The sequence below is a fragment of the Dendrobates tinctorius genome, unplaced genomic scaffold (genome assembly GCF_039654945.1).
Source record: "Dendrobates tinctorius isolate UK_male_01 unplaced genomic scaffold, ASM3965494v1 ptg000231l, whole genome shotgun sequence".
In the NCBI taxonomy this organism is placed as follows: domain Eukaryota; kingdom Metazoa; phylum Chordata; class Amphibia; order Anura; family Dendrobatidae; genus Dendrobates; species Dendrobates tinctorius.
In genome coordinates, this window is record NW_027361898.1 from 2,992,713 (window position 1) to 3,014,178 (window position 21,466).

Here is a 21,466-nt window from a genome sequence, read left to right on the forward strand (position 1 = left end):
CCGGAGGGCGGCCCATCTCTGGAGGGGTTTCTCCTTCGGGGTGCCTTAGTCCGTTAGTACTTCTATATCCTGGTGGTGGGCTTATGCCTTTTCACTCTAGAGTTTTGTTTTGAATTTCAGTCTCCTGAATAGAAGGTTTGCAAGCATCGAACTTGAGCCTTAAGTGGTGAGTACGTAGGTTATGTTCTGTAACGTTGGTTTATGTATATATTGTATATAGCGTAATGTATGTATTGTATATATTGTGTATAATAGAGGGTCTTAGTTAGGTTGGGTGGGGGGATTAGGGGGATGGGGGGTTTTCAACAGCGGTGATAAGAGACTGATCTGGCCTGGTCCAGGCCCCGCCTGGGGAAAAACTTTGGGGCCTGATCCTAGCTCGGAGAAATCCTGAACTTTGTGGCCAGAGCTGGATCAGGGGTGGTGGGATAGTTAGAGTAGATGTGTGTTTTATACATAGTGTTAAAAAAAAATAAATAAATAAATAAAAAAATAAATAAAAGGAAAAAAATAAAAAAAATATAAATTTTGTTAATTTTGTATACTATGTTTGTAATTAGGTTTGTCGTAAGTGTGAATGTGGCGGTGTAAGGGGGAGGCTGTGAGGTAAGGCAGTGGGACCAGAGGGTATTAGGTGTGTTCTGGTGTCTTGTACAATATTTGGACTGGTGTCATATGTTTATATTGTATATAGTGTGTATATAGTATTGTATGTAGGACGGTGTAAATGTAGTTCAGGGTTGTATATAATAGTGTGAATGGAGCTGGGTCGGGGGTTTTACATGATTTTATTTATTATTTTAAGGGGGTGCTGGTGTAATTATTGTAATTTTGTTCTTTTTTCGTTTTGTTTTTTAATTTCTTGTTTCTTTAATTTAATTTTCTTTTCCCGTTTTGTAGGTCGAGAATTTCCCTTATTGTTTCCATTTCTGGTTTATTTCTTTGTGTTTGTGTCTGATTTTGTCATTGTTTCTGATTGGAGTTTTTGTTCTATGTTTGTTCTGTTGTGTTTTATTTTGTAACGTCGTGAAGGATTTTATAATAATAAAAAAGACCTACAATCTATTAGTCCCTGTTATCAGCCATTACTGGGGAGAGGTGACTGTAGGACAGGTGAGTACAATCTATTACTCCCTGTTATCAGCCATTACTGAGAGAGGAGACTGTAGGACAGGTGAGTACAATCTATTACTCCCTGTTATCAACCATTACTGGGGAGAGGAGACTGTAGGACAGGTGAGTACAATCTATTACTCCCTGTTATCAGCCATTACTGGGGAGAGGAGACTGTAGGACAGGTGAGTACAATTACTCCCTGTTATCAGCCATTACTGGGGAGAGGAGACTGTAGGACAGGTGACTACAATCTATTACTCCCTGTTATCAGCCATTACTAGGGAGAGGAGACTGTAGGACAGGTGAGTACAATCTATTACTCCCTGTTATCAGCCATTACTGGGGAAAGGAGACTGTAGGACAGATGACTACAATCTATTACTCCCTGTTATCAACCATTACTGGGGAGAGGAGACTGTAGGACAGGTGAGTACAATCTATTCCTCCCTGTTATCAGCCATTACTGGGAGAGGTGACTGTAGGACAGGAGAGTACAAACTATTTCTCCCTGTTATCAGCCATTATTTGGGGGATTCTGCTTGTCATCTTTGTCAGTGGGGTAAGCAAGAGCTATTACTGCGCCTTCTCTGCCCCTATGACAACTCCTTCCTGTCACTCATCTCCCGTGCAGATCCCATTTATACCCTATACACTGGGAGACATCTGCGGTAATTGAGGCTGTCACAGACTATGGCTTTCTGATTGTTTCTCTGTCTGTCATCTGCATTTTGCCACCTGGTTATAATAAGCTGTGAGCAGACATAATAGGAGGTATGTCTTATAAAAGTTGAGGGACGTCATAAGACGCGACATTAACAAATGGTTCAGGGGGGGCCACTGTGCCGACACATCGGCAGAAATCCATCATGTTTAGTTGTGGGGTGGCAGGACTGAGATGAGCTATATTTCAGAGGCGCTCATCTCATGTTATGGAATAGCCTGTCTGTGCTCATAGATAATTTAGGAGTCCTGGCTCGCCTCTAATTTATAGCACCTTGGCTTTATCCTTCTGTTGCATGGTTGACATGTTGAGTGTGACACTTTCCTCGGGAGATCAAGTGTGAATAAACTCTGTTTTTGTGTCTTTCTGTAAATTAGGTCATATGTGACCCAATGAATGCGGCAATAATCTGGAGGTCCTACTGATAAAATGCCCCACCAAGAGAGTGTAAGCGGGATCTCTGGAGCGATGAAGACTGCAGCGCCATCTGGTGGTCTGTGGTTTAGTGTTGGCGCTACATCTTTTGGGGTGATTCTTTAAATTAACGCACCTTACTTCCAATTAACAGAATTAAATTGCTTCAGAATCAGAACACAATGACATTTGAGATACTTGTGAGCCACTAACTGTCACGGGATTACCGCGACAGAGAGGAGCCAGAAGATGGCAGCATATGATTTCTCCTACTCCTGCACTGATTAGTAGTACTTCACAGTGTAAAGTTTGTTTGGCAGTGCAGGGGTTAATCTGCTCAGTTGAGAGCTCCTAGAGCATTAAAGCTCTCAGCTATGCACTATTAGCCAGTACTATATCCTATATAATCTGGGTATTACCTAGCACTCATTGTCAGAGGATAGGTCATGCAGCAAGGCTGGAGGTTGTTGGTGGTTATTATAAGAGAAGGCGTTTGGTGGATTTATCTGTGACTGTTGCTAGGTTTTGAGTGCATGATAATTCCCTTTCTTCTCCTACTTTGGATTAACACCATCCTCCACTCCCCAATGCATTCCTCTGTTATATGTGTGAGTATATTTGTATGTTTGGTATTTTTCGTTACCCCTGTTCGTATTACCTTGTTAGTCTGGTTGGTGAAGTGCTTCACCTTCTTTTTAAACAGTGCAAATTTCTTTTGGCAGTACAGGGGTTAATCGTCCAGCTGAGCACGATTAGCCACTCTTATCCCCTATATAATCTGGGTCCTCACTGACACATATCATAAGAGATAGCTTATGCTGCATGGCTGGGAGGATAGTAGTTGGTGGTTATATGAGAAAGCGTTTGGTGGGTTTATCTGTGACTGCTGCTTGGTTTGGTAAGTGTGATAATTCCCTTTTCTTCTCCTATTTTGTTTCTTGCCCATCCTCCACTCTCTGATTCATTCCTCTGCTATATGTGAGTGAATATTTGTATGCCTGGTATTTTCCGTTTCCCTTGTTCATGTTACCTTGTTCATGTGGTTGGCTACTACAGTACACTGCTATTCCCCTCTTCCCTGGGTGGGGGAAGGGTACAGACTGAGGGTGGATTCAGGAGCTAAGAAAAGGTATGTGGCCCCAGCACCTTCACCATCAGAAGTAATCTATTAAATAGGGCGAGCTAGGGCGCCTCTAGCGTTAGGGACAGGGAAGGAGCCCCTGGTCCCGGGACACATGGCAACTGAGTCGTGACATCAATTTTGTGGGATCGGCCTGGCAAGGACAGCGAGGTCTTTGGTTTAGAGAGATTGGTGTGGAAGATCTCTACTTCAAACCGCAATCCCAACAAATATCCACAGGGTAATAGAGAACGCAAATTGCAAGCTGAACAGTAGAAATTGGGATTAATTAGGAAAAAGGAATAAGTGATTAGAGTCAGGGATGATAAGGTACAACAGGGGAAAAAAAAAGGTTTAAATTGGGAGGGGAACAAGAATCAGGGTCATAAAATATAAGAGGCAGCGCGGCTCGGGGGAGAGGAAGAGGCAGCGCGGCTCGGGGGAGAGGAAGAGGCAGCGCGGCTCGGGGGAGAGGAAGAGGCAGCGCGGCTCGGGGGAGAGGAAGAGGCAGCGCGGCTCGGGGGAGAGGAAGAGGCAGCGCGGCTCGGGGGAGAGGAAGAGGCAGCGCGGCTCGGGGGAGAGGAAGAGGCAGCGCGGCTCGGGGGAGAGGAAGAGGCAGCGCGGCTCGGGGGAGAGGAAGAGGCAGCGCGGCTCGGGGGAGAGGAAGAGGCAGCGCGGCTCGGGGGAGAGGAAGAGGCAGCGCGGCTCGGGGGAGAGGAAGAGGCAGCGCGGCTCGGGGGAGAGATAGAGGCAGCGCGGCTCGGGGGAGAGGAAGAGGCAGCGCGGCTCGGGGGAGAGGAAGAGGCAGCGCGGCTCGGGGGAGAGGAAGAGGCAGCGCGGCTCGGGGGAGAGGAAGTGGCAGCGCGGCTCGGGGGAGAGGAAGAGGCAGCGCGGCTCGGGGGAGAGGAAGAGGCAGCGCGGCTCGGGGGAGAGGAAGAGGCAGCGCGGCTCGGGGGAGAGGAAGAGGCAGCGCGGCTCGGGGGAGAGGAAGAGGCAGCGCGGCTCGGGGGAGAGGAAGAGGCAGCGCGGCTCGGGGGAGAGGAAGAGGCAGCGCGGCTCGGGGGAGAGGAAGAGGCAGCGCGGCTCGGGGGAGAGGAAGAGGCAGCGCGGCTCGGGGGAGAGGAAGAGGCAGCGCGGCTCGGGGGAGAGGAAGAGGCAGCGCGGCTCGGGGGAGAGGAAGAGGTAACAGGTTACGGGAGGTAGAGGTAGTATGGCTCAGGGGAAGCAGAGGCAGAAAAGAATAGTTTTGGGGAAGGAATAAGGGTTTGGGGTGTCACTTTAACCTCCAACCAGAATTTATAACTCAGATCTGAGGCTCCAAAAGACGTTGCATCCTTCGGAGGTTTCTTCCATTTATGATGGAACTGTTGACACTAGAAAACTCAGATAATTAACTATTAAAATATGTATCTAATAACTGCACTAAATATTCCCCATCCCCCGGGCCGCCTGTTCACCCGCACATGGCCCTATGTTCCCACACAGTTAAACTGAGCACTTTGCAGCACGGAGGACGCCCCAGGACGCACTTTGATGTCCGTTTACACCCAATCAGACGGCTGCGTCTATTTCTACCCCTCCCCCGTCACTAAGTTACATAATGGACAAAACTTCCACTTTGTTCCTAAATCTTTTTTCCCCTCCAGAGAAGAAATCTTGTCATATTTCAGGGTCCATTTTCTGTGTTTTACAGATGAATGGAGGAAGGAGAGATTTTTCTACATGCCTCCTCATGAAGTATGGACTGTCTCAGTAATTATCATGCTGAGATTAATCAAATGGTGCCAGGGATTACAGGACCTTGCAAATGAGCGTCAGGACATGCGAACCCTTGTCACACTGTAATGAATAGTGTGGGCAGAGCGACCAAGGGAAAAAAAAAATTATTTTGATACTAAACTTGACTTTTCCTCTCCAGTCACATCCAAAGCTGCATCCACAATGAACGTTACAGAGTCTGGTGCATTACGGGAACTCGGGTATCAGTCTTTCAGCAGAAGTGGCTGCTACAGAAAGGAAACAGCTCACACAGCAGGGCTATGGTGGCAGAATCATTGCATACCCTCTGCATTGGCACTGCTATACCCATAGGAGAAGTAAGGTGGCTCCAAGATGCGCCACACCCGGAGAAGGCAATCAGCAGCAGCGGTGCCCGGAGATGTAAATAAGCACGCTCTCAAATCTGTTTATAAATTGCACTGGATTACAATCCATCAAGGTAATAGATTGGAGCGACGCACCACAAGGTGTCAGATGAAGAATGGCAGCCGCGGTGCCATCCATCACACGGTACACAGGGACGGCAGCAGCATGATAGTCGGGAAGCAGAAATTACAGGGAGGTGATGATGGACAGGCACGGCAATATGTACAATGACATAGGGGCAAAGCAAAAGCCACCGGATGCAGAACGTGAGTGTTAGTGGATAGGTGAAAAGGTAGTAATACTGCCACAACTGAGAACAAATAATAGCGAAATGCTGGGCCAACCTAACACTACTATACAGTGCCCATATAAAACACTGAATTACGGGTTCCACATAAAATTGTAACAAAGTGCCTAATAACAGCTCAATATAGTGCCAACGTAATAGCATCGTGCAGTATTACACAATACTGCCATAAAGTGCAAACATAAATGCACAATACATTGCTACGTGCAATGCTGCTGTACTATGCCAATATCATAGTCTGACAAAATAATACAATGCTAATCCAAAAGGGTTAATAATCAGTACCACACAGTGCCAACATAACACTGCCATACAGCACCCACATAATAGTGATATACAGTACCACATATAATACTGTGCCAACATAATAGTGCTGTATGGCATAACAAATACTGTCATACAGTGTCAATGTAATAAAGATATTCAGTAGAATATTAAATACTCTCATACAGTGCCAACATAATAGCACTGTAGAGTAGAACATATAATGCTACCAAACAGTTACAATGCATACAAAAAACTGTCATACAGTACAACATGCTAATGCTACAGTATATGGTACCACATAACTGATTGCTCCAAAAATTGTAATACTGCCTTATCACATCACAGTGATATATCATGTCCTAGTAATACCACCAATCAGTGCTGGATAAAATGGCAGTCGTGCAATATGTTCAGAGTGAAGCACACACTGTGGATTATGAGGGGCGGTTCCAGTCCCAGGTCATTGCCTCTTTTACCCATCCCACATAATATTACCCTATTACATACTCACAAGGTATAGAAGGCAGGGAACACAAACTAAAGGGACGCTACGAATGGCCGGACTAGATACATTCCCGACGCCACAAGAAATGTGACTAGAGCGATGAGCTGAGGTTTTGCATTGTGCCGTGGCCCTTTAAATATTCCAGGCTGAGGCACATAGCGTGACAGGAGTGACTTTAGCCTGCAGCTGCCACGTGTAAGGCTGCTGAGCAGCGGGCAGCTTTTTTTGGGTGGCGTTTTGACGCTAATTGGAGGCGACACTGAATATATTGTGCATCTTTTACCGCCGATTACGTTTCTTAATTACCGCCAGCCTATCACCTCTCTCCATTGTCTGCTCATTCGATTTGGCCGCTCCGTCCCCCCAGAAGCAGGTGTTCACTTTACTTTTTAATTACAAGTTTTCGTTCTCATCTCCTTCCCCCGAGGCAGGAGCCGATCTGCTTCCCAAAACGTCTTCGTTGTGCGCTCTGGACGTCATCCTCTAGGGAGCAGGGGCACGGGACGTCAACAGTGCCGCAATCTCCAGAAGGTGCAGACATCGTGCTACCACCTGCAGCTCACATCAATGCTACACCATGTCCAATACCTCTGCTGGTTGTCAGTGAACGGGAAACATCAATGTTTAAAGCAAACCTGTCAGCTGTTTTGGCCACTATAAGATGCGGCCACTGCCTTTCAGGGCTTATCTACAGTATTCTATATTGCTGTAGATAAGCCCCTGATCTGACATGCAAGTGAAGAAAAATAATGTTTATTATACTCACCCGGGTGGGGGGGTGATCCGATGCGGTCCAGTCCGATGGGTGTCACAGGTCCATGTCCGACGCCTCCCATCTTCTTGCGATGCCTCTCTCCTGCTTGATTCACAGCTTCCTGGCATCGTGCTCCTGCTGCGCATGCGTACTTATCTGCCCTGTTGAGGGCAGAGCAGATTTCCTGCAGTGTGCAGGCGCTGGGCCTCTCTGACCTTTCCCGGCACCTGCGCACTGCAGGAATTTGCTCTGCTCTCAACAGGACAGAGAAGTACGCCTGCGCAGGAGCGCGATGCCGGGAAGCTATGAATCAAGCAAGAGGGCGGTGCGAGAAGATGGGAGGCGCCGGACCTGGACCCGCGACACCCATCGGACTGGACCGCACCTGACCCACCCCTCCCCCCGGGTGAGCACAATAAACCTTATTTTTCTTATCTTGCAGATTGGACCGGGGGGCTTATCTACAGCATTGTAGAATGCTGTAGATAAGCCCTGAAAGGCGGTGGCCGCATCTTATAGTGGCCAAAAGAGGTGACAGGTTCCCTTTAAATCAAGATGCTAAAGATTTATTTTAATCTAAGCAGCTGAGGGATTCGATACATATGTATCCAGTGCAGACAATCTTTAAACTAAGCAGTCATGTCTCCAGATAGATACACTGTAACAAACCCTCAGCTCTATGCCCAGGATGCTGGACAGTTGGGACAAGATAGTAGCCATTGTGTGTTACCAAGGAAACATGTAAGACCTTATTTTTCACAGCTGAAAGTTTGTTACAATGGCATCCAGGACAAACAATCCTTTGAACTGCACAGCCTGGACTCCAGACTGATAAGCTTTAACAAAGCTTCAGCTGTGATCAGGCTAGACTAGATCAGATAATGCTCTGTGAGCTGCACAGCCTAGACTGCAGACTGACACACAGTAACAAACCTCAGCTGAGTGATCAGGCTAGACTAGATCAGACAATGCTCTGTGAGCTGCACAGCCTAGACTGCAGACTGACACACAGTAACAAACCTCAGCTGAGTGATCAGGCTAGACTAGATCAGACAATGCTCTGTGAGCTGCACAGCCTAGACTGCATACTGACACACAGTAACAAACCTCAGCTGAGTGATCAGGCTAGACTAGATCAGACAATGCTCTGTGAGCTGCACAGCCTAGACTGCAGTTATTTTAGGGCAGGTAAAATTCACACAGGATTGTCTGCATTGGTTGCAACTGTAACAAACCCTCAGTTGTGAGAAATAAGAGATATTCAAAAATGATTGTCCTGACCCTGCCTGTTCAGTTGATATAAATGAGAGCTTGTTACAATGTGTCAGGCTGGATTTATGACTCTTTATCTAGTAGAGAATACTCCAGCCTAGAAACAATTGTAACACACCCTCAGCTGTGAGGAATACGGTCTGTACAGGGCTTCTTGCTAAAATTCAAAAGGCTAAAAACTTGTTCTGTTGTACTCAGCAATGATCACACAGCTGAAGGTTTGCTACTATGTAGATTCATGATATTTTTTTTTTTAGCTCACAGGGCATTGTCCAGCCTAGATATGATGGTAACAAACCCTCAGCTGTGAGAAATAAGGTCTGTGTAAAAAGATTTTCAGTTAACATAAAAAAACTGAGTAAAATAAACAACCTTGTCCTGGCCTAGTTAATCTCAGCTGAGGGTTTGGTACAATGTTTGCTCAGGATAGTCTACTTTAGGAGTTTAAGCTCAGAGAGGATTGTATTCACTGATACATTGTACCAAACAGGATGTAAGCAGGATCGGATCCCCAATCAATGACACAGCAAGCAGAGATATGAGACATGGTGGAGGTCTGCAATGTGCAGGAGGCGGAGACGGCGGGATCAGCAGGAAAGGGTTAAGTTGTGCAGGTGGGGTCCCTGTAGGAAATCACGGTCATCTTGTCAGGCCTTCAGGTCACTGAGCATCAGTCACACCTGAGTAAGCGCTGCATCCCCAGTAATGTCCCCGAATACGGATGTAATGAGTGCTGCTTCTGCCTGACCAGGCGGCTATCTGCTCTGCAGGGAGACGCCAGTGCCGACTTCTGCCATCCATGAGCTAATGGCTGAGGCAAGCGACTGTCTCCCACATCCATTCCTGTGCTCCGACCCGAGGAGCTGCCCACCACATGGGATATCTACAGAGTGTGCGGGAAAGGCATAAACCGCCCCAAAAACGCAAGTCCTTGAGCCGTCCTCTTCTATGGCATTGGCTGGAGACGGAGTTGCGCCAAAACTTACCAGCAACATGGCGGAGGTCCCATTGGGTCTGGATAAATGGATAGTCATCTCTGGAAACATGCGGTCGATGCGGGTGATGACATCATCGATGTACCTAGGAACAAAGAAGAAAAAAAATATTTAAAGGTTAACCAAGAAGATGCAAATGTTTGAAGGTTCCCAGAGCTGGAGATATGTGACACAGAGTAGTTGTCATAGGGACAGGGAGGCTTTCTACATGTCTGCATACTCAGCTGATAGCAGGGAGCAATAGATTGTACAATTCGACACAGCAAAAAGGGGATTTGGTACAATGTGTCAGTGCAGACGATTCTTAGTGAGTGAACGCTGACGCTCCAATTGCGCCTCTGGCTCCAACTTATACTGATGCAGAGTAACGAACCCTCAGCTGAATCAGCAAGAGAGAAATTATACCTACGTAGCATACAGAGTAACTCTGCAGTCACTTTGGGCATTATCAGAGTCGCACCCAGAGCTGCAGTCACAATTCTGCTATAAAATTGCAATGCATTGTGGGACATCACAGCTACACGTGCACAGTTCTGCCAGTGGAGTGGAGCTGAATTGCTTTGGATGTGACTGGAGAATAAAACCAGAAATGAGCAAAAAGTAAAGAAAAAATGGAGTCAACTTTTACTAAAACAAAAAACAACCCATCAGCGGCGTTCCCCTTCCCAAATGCGGCATGTAAAAGACTACTGCAAATCAGCAAGGCGGGACACAGGACACCTATTGCTAGGTGGCACGTGATGGCAATGGATGGCACTTTTTGCTGGAGTGAGTGACAAGTGGCACGCTCCCGTAGTTCTGCTGTCTCCGCCATCCGCTCGCTGGTTCTGCAGCTCAGCATAAAACCAACCCCGTCCTGTCACAGCACAAAGGTCACCGCTAACTATATGCTAATGGAGACATCAGGTATTTCGCTCCAGCCAAACCGCGATCAATACCCATCTCTGCTGCTGGACCCCAGCCGGACTCTGCAGAATGTAATGAAGCTGCCGCGGGCCAGCAGATCTGCAGGGGGAGAGCAAAGATACAGAGGCGCCTCGTGCACAACTCAATCTGATGCTAACTCCTCTAAGCAAAACCAATGAAGGAAAAAAAGAAAAATAAAATCAAATTCAACATGATGCCCTAATGAGGCTGGACTGGGGGGCACCAGCTCCAAAGTACCAGAGAGGCCCGCCAATCAACTACAGAGAAAAATGTCACATGACCGCTTCCCCAAATAGGATGCACCCATGAGCAAGTTCCCATCCGCTGCTTGGCATTAAAGGGTCACTTTGTTTGGGGGCAATGCCTAGTCCCAGATGGGACAATTACGACATATCCTGAGTCGCATTGCTGGGAAGCGCATCTGCACAAACCCGTGGGGAACGTGTGAATGACACCTGCTGATGTGCATGCGACCTGACAGGTATGGGTATACTGCTCACTTCCCAGTGCAGAACTGAGTGGCGTCAAACTTCCCCTTTAAAACGAAGGTCCACATACAATTCATTCTTTAATTGTTCCAATGTGGCAAAAAATAAAGCAACTTTGTAATAAGTCAGAAAGAAGTTTTTGTGCCTACAGCTCCTGTTCAGATCTATGTATCTCCATGGTAACAGACTGCACACAAACCCTGAGCAGACTAAACCCGTAATCCATCTCCTGTCTATCTGTCAGTACATTTGTCAGGCTAAGTAGAGGACAGACGGATGGCAGCACAACTACAGGACGGGCCTACACAAAGCTCCGCACAGGAACTGCAGACACAAAATGGTAGATTTTGAATAAGGGCTGTGGACCTTCTCTTTAAGGCTCAGTCCTTGCAGGACAGGAAGGGATCGCTGCTCCTCGCTGCAGGACTCACTGCGAGGGACCCCGTTGCTCATTCTTTAAGAACCAGTAGCAGTAACCATAAAACGAGAGCGCGTTTCTCAACACCCCAAATTGTGATTAACGTCTGGACAGATGGTGACGAGTTTCAGCCTGACCCCTCTCCTGGATGGCATCCAGCGCTGGTGCGATGCTGCTCCGCTTCAGAGAGATTTAAATAGCACAGATCCCACACAGCGCGCAGGAGACATGCTGTTCATTTCTTACACCCATGCAAAGTGGAGAAAGTAGGCAACGCTGGCACCGAGAGAGCGGCACAAAGTAATAACAGAGAGTGGAGGACGATGGCTGCAGAGCGAACCTGTGACACAGAGCGCGCTGCTAACATGGGGCTGGGGAATGAAGGGTGCATCACCTGGAGAAGGGACGTCTATAGAGAACCTACAAAGGAATCACTTAAAGTGGAATTCCTGCAATTAGTGGTGCGATCGGACACAGAATAGGATCCACGCGTAGCACCTGTAAAAGTGCAAGATTTCCAACCTATCCATAGCATACCATGCTGACCAGGCCTGGATTGGAGGTGCAGGTGGCGCTCCGCCAAGAAGCGGTCTGTGATGGTGGAGATCTTCCCAATTCCCCAGAGTTTCCGATTCTAGGGATCCCGATTGAACTGCAGTACCAGGCACAGCAACAACAAATGTAAGGCACTATACCCAAGTACACAATGAAAATTATGTCATGGATGGATTGACCAACAGCCAAGTTGTGCAACTTTCCACTAGACTTTTGAAACCACTGCTTGCTGACAGGGAATAGAAACACTCATTTACATGCCAAAGCGAAGAGCTCACCCTGATCATATCCCATTGACATAGCAGCAATGCTCGTTATAGTGTATCTTATTTCGGTCTTCCATCGAACCCCCAACAGAATATATGGATGTGGCAGGTAAGAGTCCTCAGCTCAAGAGTTGCCCCTCTGCATTCACCCTTGTATTATATGGCCGCCATTCATCTCAATGGTAGCACAAACTACGTTTGCTCTGCAGACGTTGAGGAACTTTCCAAGAAAAAAAAAAAAATCAGGGGATTCTGCTTCAGTGTACATTCACACATGGTTTAAATAATGCAGATTTTCACTTGCCCTTTAATAAACACAGGGAGAAATTTGTAGCATATCTGCAGAAAAATATATTACAAATGTGAGTCGGACGGTCATACACGAGACATTCCATTCTCCTATCTCTACCAATTCCACCATAAAGGACCAATTACATCAGACCATTTAAGGTGGTAAATGGGAAGAAAGCAATTGCCCCTCCTGCTTCACACTCCTCTGTCCTCCCTTCTCCACTTCCAGACCCCTCTGTGCTCATCCTCCTCCAGACCACTCTGTATGCCTTCTTCAGCCCCTCTGCACTCCTCCTCCAGACTATGTCCTTCCTCCTCTTTCTCCACACCCCTTTCTCTGTGCTCATCTTCCTCCTCCAGACCACTCTGTACTCCTCCTTCTTCAGCCCCTCTGCGCTCCTCCTCCAGACTACTCTGTCCTTCCTCCTCCTCCAGACTCCTCTGTGCTCATCCTCCTCCAGACCACTCTATATGCCTTCTTCAGCCCCTCTGCGCTCCTCCTCCAGACTATGTCCTTCCTCCTCTTTCTCCACACCCCTTCTCTGTGCTCATCTTCCTCCTCCAGACCACTCTGTACTCCTCCTTCTTCAGCCACCTCTGTGCTCATCCGCCTCCTCCAAACTCCTGTCCTCATCCTCGAGCCCCCTCTATGCGCCTCCTCCAGACTACTGTCCTTCCTCTTCCTTCTACCGACTCCTCTGTCTTTATTCCTCCTTTTCCAGACCCCTCCTACAGACTCTTCTGCGTTTCTTTTGTCCTCCAAACTCCACTGCCTCTGCCTCCCAACCTCTTTGCTTATCTTTACTGAAGATAAAATGATCAAGCATTAAAATGTGAACGGCCCAATCTTTATTGCCCCAAACATTGTGTTCGGGGATATTAGCGGGGCCCCTTATACAGACCAGGTGGCTGCCCCCACTGAAAGAAGCAGGTCTGGCAAACTTTCATCTAATGTGTATAGAGAGCCTCAACATGTGTGCACACCTAGTACCAGGGATCCCAGAATAGAGGTACGGAGCGGAAAAGGTTTTGACCCTACAAAGTGAAGAGGCTTCAATTTCTTACCCAAGATCTCTGTTCAGTACAAAACAAAAATTCTCAGTTATCCACTGCAATAATTATTTTAGCAGAAGGTGTAAAAAAAAAATAAAATAAATAAATTGATTAAAAAAAAATTCTCAAAAATAAACAAAAATGTTCAAGCGGCGTGCAAATTAATATGTGCCGCGTCTTCGCAATACAGTGTTGATTACCATCCCCTGCCCGCTTCCAGGGTGAGTTTTTGATTTATTTATTAACCTCTGAAGATGACTAGGAGCCGATAATTTCGTGGTGAGCACAGCTGTCTCACTCACAAGTCTTTACATGTCAGCACATCGGCCGCCTCTGTCCTTCCAGCAACACCAATTAACAATGTTTAATAAAGCAGAAGGATGCTCAGTGATATTCCCGCAGCGCAAAATGCAATGGAGTCGATTTCCCTGGGGACCAGATGGGTGATCATGGGCGGCGGGATGGAGAAGCAACCGGGGTCCCACAGGAGATGTATGGGGGTATAATGGATGAAGGAGGAGAAGTATATTAAAGGGGAACGCCCCCGGCAAAATGGGAAAAGATCTACTGTAGCGCCTTTGTAGGAAAAAAGGGTGAAAACAAATCCGGCAGCGATTACTCATCATCCACCGCACTTGGTCAGGTCCTGACCCTTCAACCATCCTGGTTCTGAGGATTTGATCCTTAGTGATAATTTTGTTGAAAAACTAAACAGAAGATATCAATGTAGAACCCCAGTAGCCATGGAGGTCCACAGTGTGCGCCTATGGACGGCACTGCCGAAAACGGCTCCCCAGGGGCATCTGTACCAGGTGGAGCTGCTGCTCGGTTATAATGGTTTTCCATTATAGGTAGGGACTTGTGACAGTCGTGATACACTGCAAAACTGAAGTGCGATGTATAATAAAAGTGGTTAAGTCCCACAAAAAGACATTTTACAGAAAAAAAAGCAATGGTCCGTAAACAGCTGACAACAGAGTAAAGGATCTCATTGTGCAACGTTATCAGGAAAAGGTAAAAATACATTTCCCAGGAATTAGACCTACCATGGACACTGTGAACACTTCATCAAGAATGGCTTAAATATAGCACAACAGTGATATTACCTAGAACTGAACAGCCCTCAAAAATTGAAGAAAAGACAAGAAAATTGGTCTGGGAAATTGCCATCAACATTAAAGGAGCTGCAGGAATTTCTGGCAAGTCCTTTTGGTGACTTGCATGTGACAACAATCTCTCGTATTCTTCATATGTCTGGCCTGTGGAGTCTGGGGCAAGACAGCAGAGTTTTTTAAACATCTAAGTCCACCTATGATTTACCAAAATCTCCTTCACGTCGGCCAAAAACAGGAAACGTGTTATGGTCTGATGAGACCAAGGTGGAACTATTCAACAAATGCAACTGAGGCTTTAGTCAAGGTGGACTGCTCTTGACTAAACTGAGGGTTTAGTCAAGAGCAGTCCAAATATCAGGCAACTTTGCAAGAAAACCTTTAGTCTCTGCTAAAGAGCGGATGATGAATTTCACCTTCTAGCACAAGAACCCTACGTGACCTCCAAGTCACCAAAAGAACTGCTTCACCAGAAGACGATGGACGTTTGATAAGGGCACTGCCCAAGCCCACACCTGAACCCTAGTGAAAATCTGTGGTTATCTGAAGAGGGCGCTGTACACAGGAGATGCCCCCACAATCTAACAGACGTGAAGAGACTGCAAGGAGGAACGGGAAAAGATTGCCAATTCAAGAAATGCAACGCTGATATCATTCAGTCTTTTTGGGTCGGAGTCCATCAGAAATTCAAAGGGAACTTCAACAAAGTATTAGCATAAGGGTGTGCAGATTTATACAACCGCATTATTTTACTTCACTTTATCTTTTTCCACTTGAAAAGGTTTCATTTGGTTATTTTACTTACTTTATCTTTTTCCACTTGAAAAGGTTTCATTTGGTTTATGAATGGATTTGCATGGATGAAGGAGAACTTTAAATCAGGAAAAAGTTCTGACATGTTTCTTCTTGGCTGAATTTTATTACAGAACAAAACCTGAATAACAGGGATGTGGAGACTTTTTATAGCCAGTCCACACTTCTCAACATTGAAATTACAGCACCGAGAAAGAAGAGTCGTGTGAATCTGGATGTCACCGAATGGAGATGTTACTGATGTGCAAATGATGGAAACAACATTATCATAACATCTCAATATCTTCAGTCCGGAGTCTGAGCCCTGTGCAGAGATCCCGGCACTTCCAGCCTCAGCTGCTGTCACTGAGGTGAATGGTCATCTAAGGAAGGTTCTGCCACTGATGGCAAATCATCACGGTCCGCTGCTGGCAGCTCCCGTGTGATCACCAACCAAAGATGTTACACACATTTTATAATAACCCCTTTTTAAAACTCCACCAAAGAACTGACCGAACAGCTTTTTTTTGTCTTTCTTTTGCATACCTCTTCAACAACAAAAAAATATATTAGTTAAAAATACATTATATGTCCACAAAAATGGCTCATTCTGCAAAAATCAAGATCCTGAATGGTTATGTTGCTGGAAAAATATAAAATAAAAAAGACTCTTGAGAATAGACACTGAAAATAACGAAAAAAAAAAATTTGCCTGGCCTTTAAGGCCCGAATTGGTAGGAAATCGAGACCTTACGGAATAGCATCATAGTCTGGTTAGGCAATCAGATAACCCAGGAGGCAGTGCATGCTCCGCACCACTGCCCTGCAGGCGCTATGTGCAGCACGCAGGCGCTGCGTATGACGTCCTGTCACAATTCAGCAGAGATTACTAGAATAGTAATTCCAACAGGTTGATTTTTGATGTGAAACAAATCGCTGGATCTCAGTCGTACATTTCCACATTGCTTGCTGGATAGAGTAACTTTTGTTGGCATACTGCTCGGCAAGCAGAACAGCAGCAATTGGAAAAAGGGAAAATCTGCTCCATCAGCAGCAGCGACTCGTGCATAAAAGATCTGGCTGCAGCTCCTGCCCGATAAAGCCTCCTGGTGAGGAGCGTTCCCTTTAATGCGGGATCCAGTGCCAGGCAGTGATGGATGGGGAGCTACGATGTCAACGCACAGAATCTCAATACTGTCGCCATATCGCTGCACCTGATAAGACTGCACAATGGTCCTGTCCTCCAGGATTGATGGGGCCTGAACCCGGGCCAGCTGTCACACCGAGTGCCCCTGTGGCCATTTATCTGCCATTACCCAGAAGGGGGTGACTGTCAGTTCTGAGAGAGCGGAGGAGCCCAGGAGGGCATGTACCTGGTGTCAGAGTTCTGCAAGATGAAGAGGGCGTTCCATGCTGGACTAATTCTTTAAGGGCCCAGGGGGTTCGATGGAGCAGATAAGTCCAGGGCTGAGCTTCTGGACCAGGCAAAGACCCATGAATGGATATGCTGCCATGTTGAAGTCCCTTTCATGATCAATAGGTGTCCTGGGGCTCTGGATATAAACCATAGGTCAGCGTTAAAGCAGTAACTACCCTCCATTAAAGGGGTTTTCAATTTATTTTTAAATGGACTAGGCAGTATTACAATAACATGGCTGCACTTTTCAATGGGCTGTGTTGGTACTGCAGCTTCAATAGTTAATAGGACTAAATTGTAATCCCTCCAGTACCCTGTGGATCTGTTTGTTTGTTACTGAGTTGTAAAAGTTTTTTTATTATCCATTAAATTAATTCTGTGAGTGTCTTGCTGAATTGGAAATCGCTCCGGTTTATGGTTTAAACTGCACTGCATTGGTCTATGTGTAAGGAGCAGAGGCTGACCTGGAAGAAGAGGAGATAGGAATCTTTCTCCCCTCAAGAAGTGGAGTTTCAATTCTTCGATTCCCCATCTCCCCGTGAGGACTCCCTGTGCTTTTCGGCTGGCACTCCTTTGTTTGCTCGCTTGTTCAGCTGTCTTACGTTACGGCACCGGATTAGGATGTCCGGATCTGGCAGCGCAGGCTGATTGAGCTGTAACAAAGTTCTACCAATTCAAGATATCTGTTTGGAGTAAGTGTTTTTCTTCTACTCCATCCTCAGCCTTTTTTCCTGTGGTCATATGAGGCAGCCATGTTTTCCAAACACTGGACGACCCCACATAATCCTTGAAAACCCCTTTCATGGAGAGTAACCACCACCTGTATACTCTAAGGAATCAGTAACCCCTTCCTTGCAGGATCCATGGAGGTTGCAGAGATCAAACCTCCCAAATCAGGCACTTATGGTGACAGTGCGGCGCGCATGCAGAGAAGCAGGGAACCCTAGCTATGTACCGATGTTAAAGGGCTTGTGTCCTTTTGCTTATAGTCTTTCTTTTTTATATTGTTGCAATGCAAAAAGCGACTTTACAAACACCACCGTTTTGTGTATACAGCTCCTATGCAGACCTATGATCCCGCAGTCACTCTCCCAGCTGCTTCTAATGGCCAGCATACAGGAGGTATAAGACGGAGCCCCCTCACTTTAGTTCCCATCGCTGTGACCTCGGCGCTCATCACCCCTGATGTATGGAAACCGCTGAATAAATGCAGGACAAGCTTTTTCCAACTGACAGGCTCGGATCTGAAGTTCTAGCGGCAAAGAAAGTTGAAGATGTGACGTCAGAACTCCGCAGGGACAAGAAGCTGCTAAAACCCCACCTTGTACTCCATAAGACGCTTCTATTCCCATTCTGGGCGAATGTGTTGAAAGCTCACGTTCCTTATGGCTGGCTGTCTCTGAATAGTGCAGGCTGACATATGGCCGCATATGTTCAGATCTTATAAATACCACCAGATGAGGCGCTGTATGGAACGCGCCTCGCACTGTGCTGCCATCCGGCAACGGGGAAACTGACGAGAACTGCAGCAAAGTGCAGCTCAGATGACATCTGCTAGACCGCAGCTTCCAGAGGTCAAATGACTGGCTGTGGCCTGTGTGTAAAGGCAAGCAGCAGAATTTCGATTGCAGCTCTGGATGCGAACGGAGAAGACTTTCCCATGCAGAAGAGCTTAACATTGAAACTCTCTGCCGCACAGCCTTACGGTACAGAACTATGGGGTCTGGATTGATTATTTTAAAGCTATAGTCCCTCTTGGGTCCTGGCGGCATCCTCGCTGTGGAGTTTTGTGGGCGGGGAGGCTCTTTGGGATGCGAGACGCGTCACGTTCTAATTTATTTATCCGGTGTAGACTTTCTGCAATGCAGCACGATAGGTGTGAATATGAAAACAATAGGACGGGGAAATATTACTATGCTAATGCCCGAGGCCTCGCTGCCGAATCGCAGGATCTGCTTGTAATCTGGAAGGAAGGCGAAAATGAAAAGATGGAGGAACAGTGGGGGAGGGGAAATATGGGGGAACATCGTCCCTGGGCACCGACTGGCACTGATTAGAGAAAGTATGGCTGCTTTTGTCTGGATACTGCGTGGAGCTGCAATACCAGACATGACCACGGGCTGAGGTGGTGCTGTTTTTCAATGCAAGCAGCCATGGTTTTCCAACCCCACAAGACACTGTACATGCCTTTAACAGTGCTTATACAACTTTTGTGCTTCCATTCTTCAGCATCTCTGCTTGCTGTCTGTGAAAGAGAACAATACTGTTTACATTCAGAGGCTAACCTAGTCTTGCTCGCACAGTAGAAGGGTTGCTACAATGTATCAGCGCACAGGTACATCCCTACATTGTAACAATAGTAGGGTTTGCTGACAAGAGGAGTAAACCATGGAGGTTGGCAGGCGGCGGACAAAAGTATGGATCAGTGCCCAGCAATGAAAGGGAGGGGCAGGCTTTACATCGGCCACCACTGCCTGATGAAACGCTGTGAGACACCAGGGCAATCAGCCTACATTAGTGGATGTGATGGCACAAAATCAGAATGAGGGACGGCGGTTTACCAAGCGGAGCCCAGCATGGGGGAGAGCTGGGCAGCTGGCACATCATGGCATCAAAGCACATCGGGTTGTAGACATATATCGATCACGGTAATTGTGACATGGGTCCGCTGTTTACCTATTTTATTATTATGATCCAGCCGCTCACATTATTTCATTGCTTGTTTTCCATATCAGATCATTAAACAGGAGACGAAGTCTGGGAAGATTAAAGGGGTAGCGTACCTGAAGACCACTGCATGCTCACACGGCTGTCATAGCGCTCAGGTTTGCTGCCATTTCAGGCTCCCAACTGCTGGAGGCAGACAACTTGAATGCACTTCATTGCTCGCTGCTATCATCCAGCTGTTAGAAGTGCCCTTGCTCTTTTGTTGTCTTTTGATATCCACAAGATGTGTGAAATGACCAGCTTTCAGGAGGTGATTGGCACTGATCAGGTGGCACCCGCTGGCCTCCCGACAGGGGTTGTGCATGTCCAGTATGTATCGTACACCCGTCTTGAAATAATATAAGTGCATTCACGACACCTGACAGTACCCAAGGCCATGGCTGCAGCGCCTCTCGTGTCCTGGTGCCCGAGTGACATGGAAAGTGCTCATCTATTGTGCTGAAGTTACTGCACATATCACTACAGAGGGGAAAAAAAAACAAAAAACTTTTGAGATATTACATGCACTCATCGTAAGTTTTGATTGATGGGGTCCAAGTCCTGAGCATCCAACGAAACAAACGAACAGAAGTGCCCAGATGATCATAGTATGTACGCCACGGCGCTCTTCTCTCTACCACAGCGCTCCAGAAATGTGGCAAAGTGTGACTAGTGATCAAAATACATGATAAATCCGATGCAAGGTTTACAGTATATCTCAGATTTCTGGGGAAATTAATTCTGCTGCATTTTTCTTAGTTGATGCCAATCGCCGGTGACTTTAACTGAATATCTGACATCTCAAGGGTCTTTTTCTACTGGCTGAGGCTAGATCACAACTTTGGCCATGGCAGAGGTTGCACGGCCATAGATCACTCTATGCCTGCAATAACATACCAATATTTGAAAATGCCAAGAAGTTGGACGTGGCGTTATGCTCAGAGTTGTTCCTTTAAATAACAGATTTTCCACCAATGAATTGGAGTGGTCTTTAACCAGTGGATCTGCAGCTGCTTCAAAACTACTACTCCCAGCATGCCCACAGCAGATCCAAACCAGTGTTTCAAAACACAGATGTCAGGTCATGCTGGGAGTAGTAGTTTGGGACCTATATATGAGCCCATCCCCAATGCAGCGCTTGGAGATTTTGTGCTCTCTGTGGCGTATCCGTCCTCTAGACGCACAGTACGCCCGGATCCCTCCATGTCAGCAGCCCCGCATTAACAAGCTCTAATGACAACCTGAAGGCTTTACAAGGCTGTGTCAGGGTCGGAAGCCTCATTTAATGCACACGCCGACAGCTTGTTACACGTGTTCAATGCAAAATCTGCAGAAATCTCCTGGAAGATGGATCCGGGCATTTACAACACTCTTAAAAGGAAGATATATGGCAAGAGGATTCATTATTTATCACAGGACTGGATATTAAATAGCGAGCGGTGCACTTTAAGACGGAAAAATAAACGGTGCTGGCGAGAAACAGTCAAGAAGACTTAAATAATGAAAAATGGGCGTCTGCTTGTCAGCAAAGGGGCCGGACTGTGTATAAGGTGCGGAGTGCCCCCACACCTTAGTCAGCAGTCTTGTGACACTGCTCCTTTAGCCCTATTATCATATGAATGGACATAAACCTCTCCTATATCTCCCCCAAGACCAGCACATTGCACTCCTGAAACACTCTGTGCTGCTTGAGGATTCTGTACCTTCTACTGCAACCTTCTACAATATCTGATGAAAACAGACCAAAAGGGGCAACAACCAAAATGCAGGAAAGCCACCCACAAACACAATCATAGTGGCAATTAAATCAGGCACCCTAAAGGAC

The 21,466-nt window shown here is 46.7% G+C and overlaps 1 protein-coding gene across 1 annotated transcript in view; it reads right to left on the minus strand.

The window, feature by feature from the left end:
* The window catches only part of MED27 (mediator complex subunit 27), a 249,788-nt gene that overhangs the window by 63,336 nt on the left and 164,986 nt on the right, over window positions 1-21,466 (minus strand). The window contains exon 4 of the mRNA XM_073555964.1: window positions 9,608-9,701. Within this exon, the coding sequence (XP_073412065.1) occupies window positions 9,608-9,701 (94 nt within the window). The remainder of the gene's footprint in view (window positions 1-9,607; window positions 9,702-21,466) is intronic.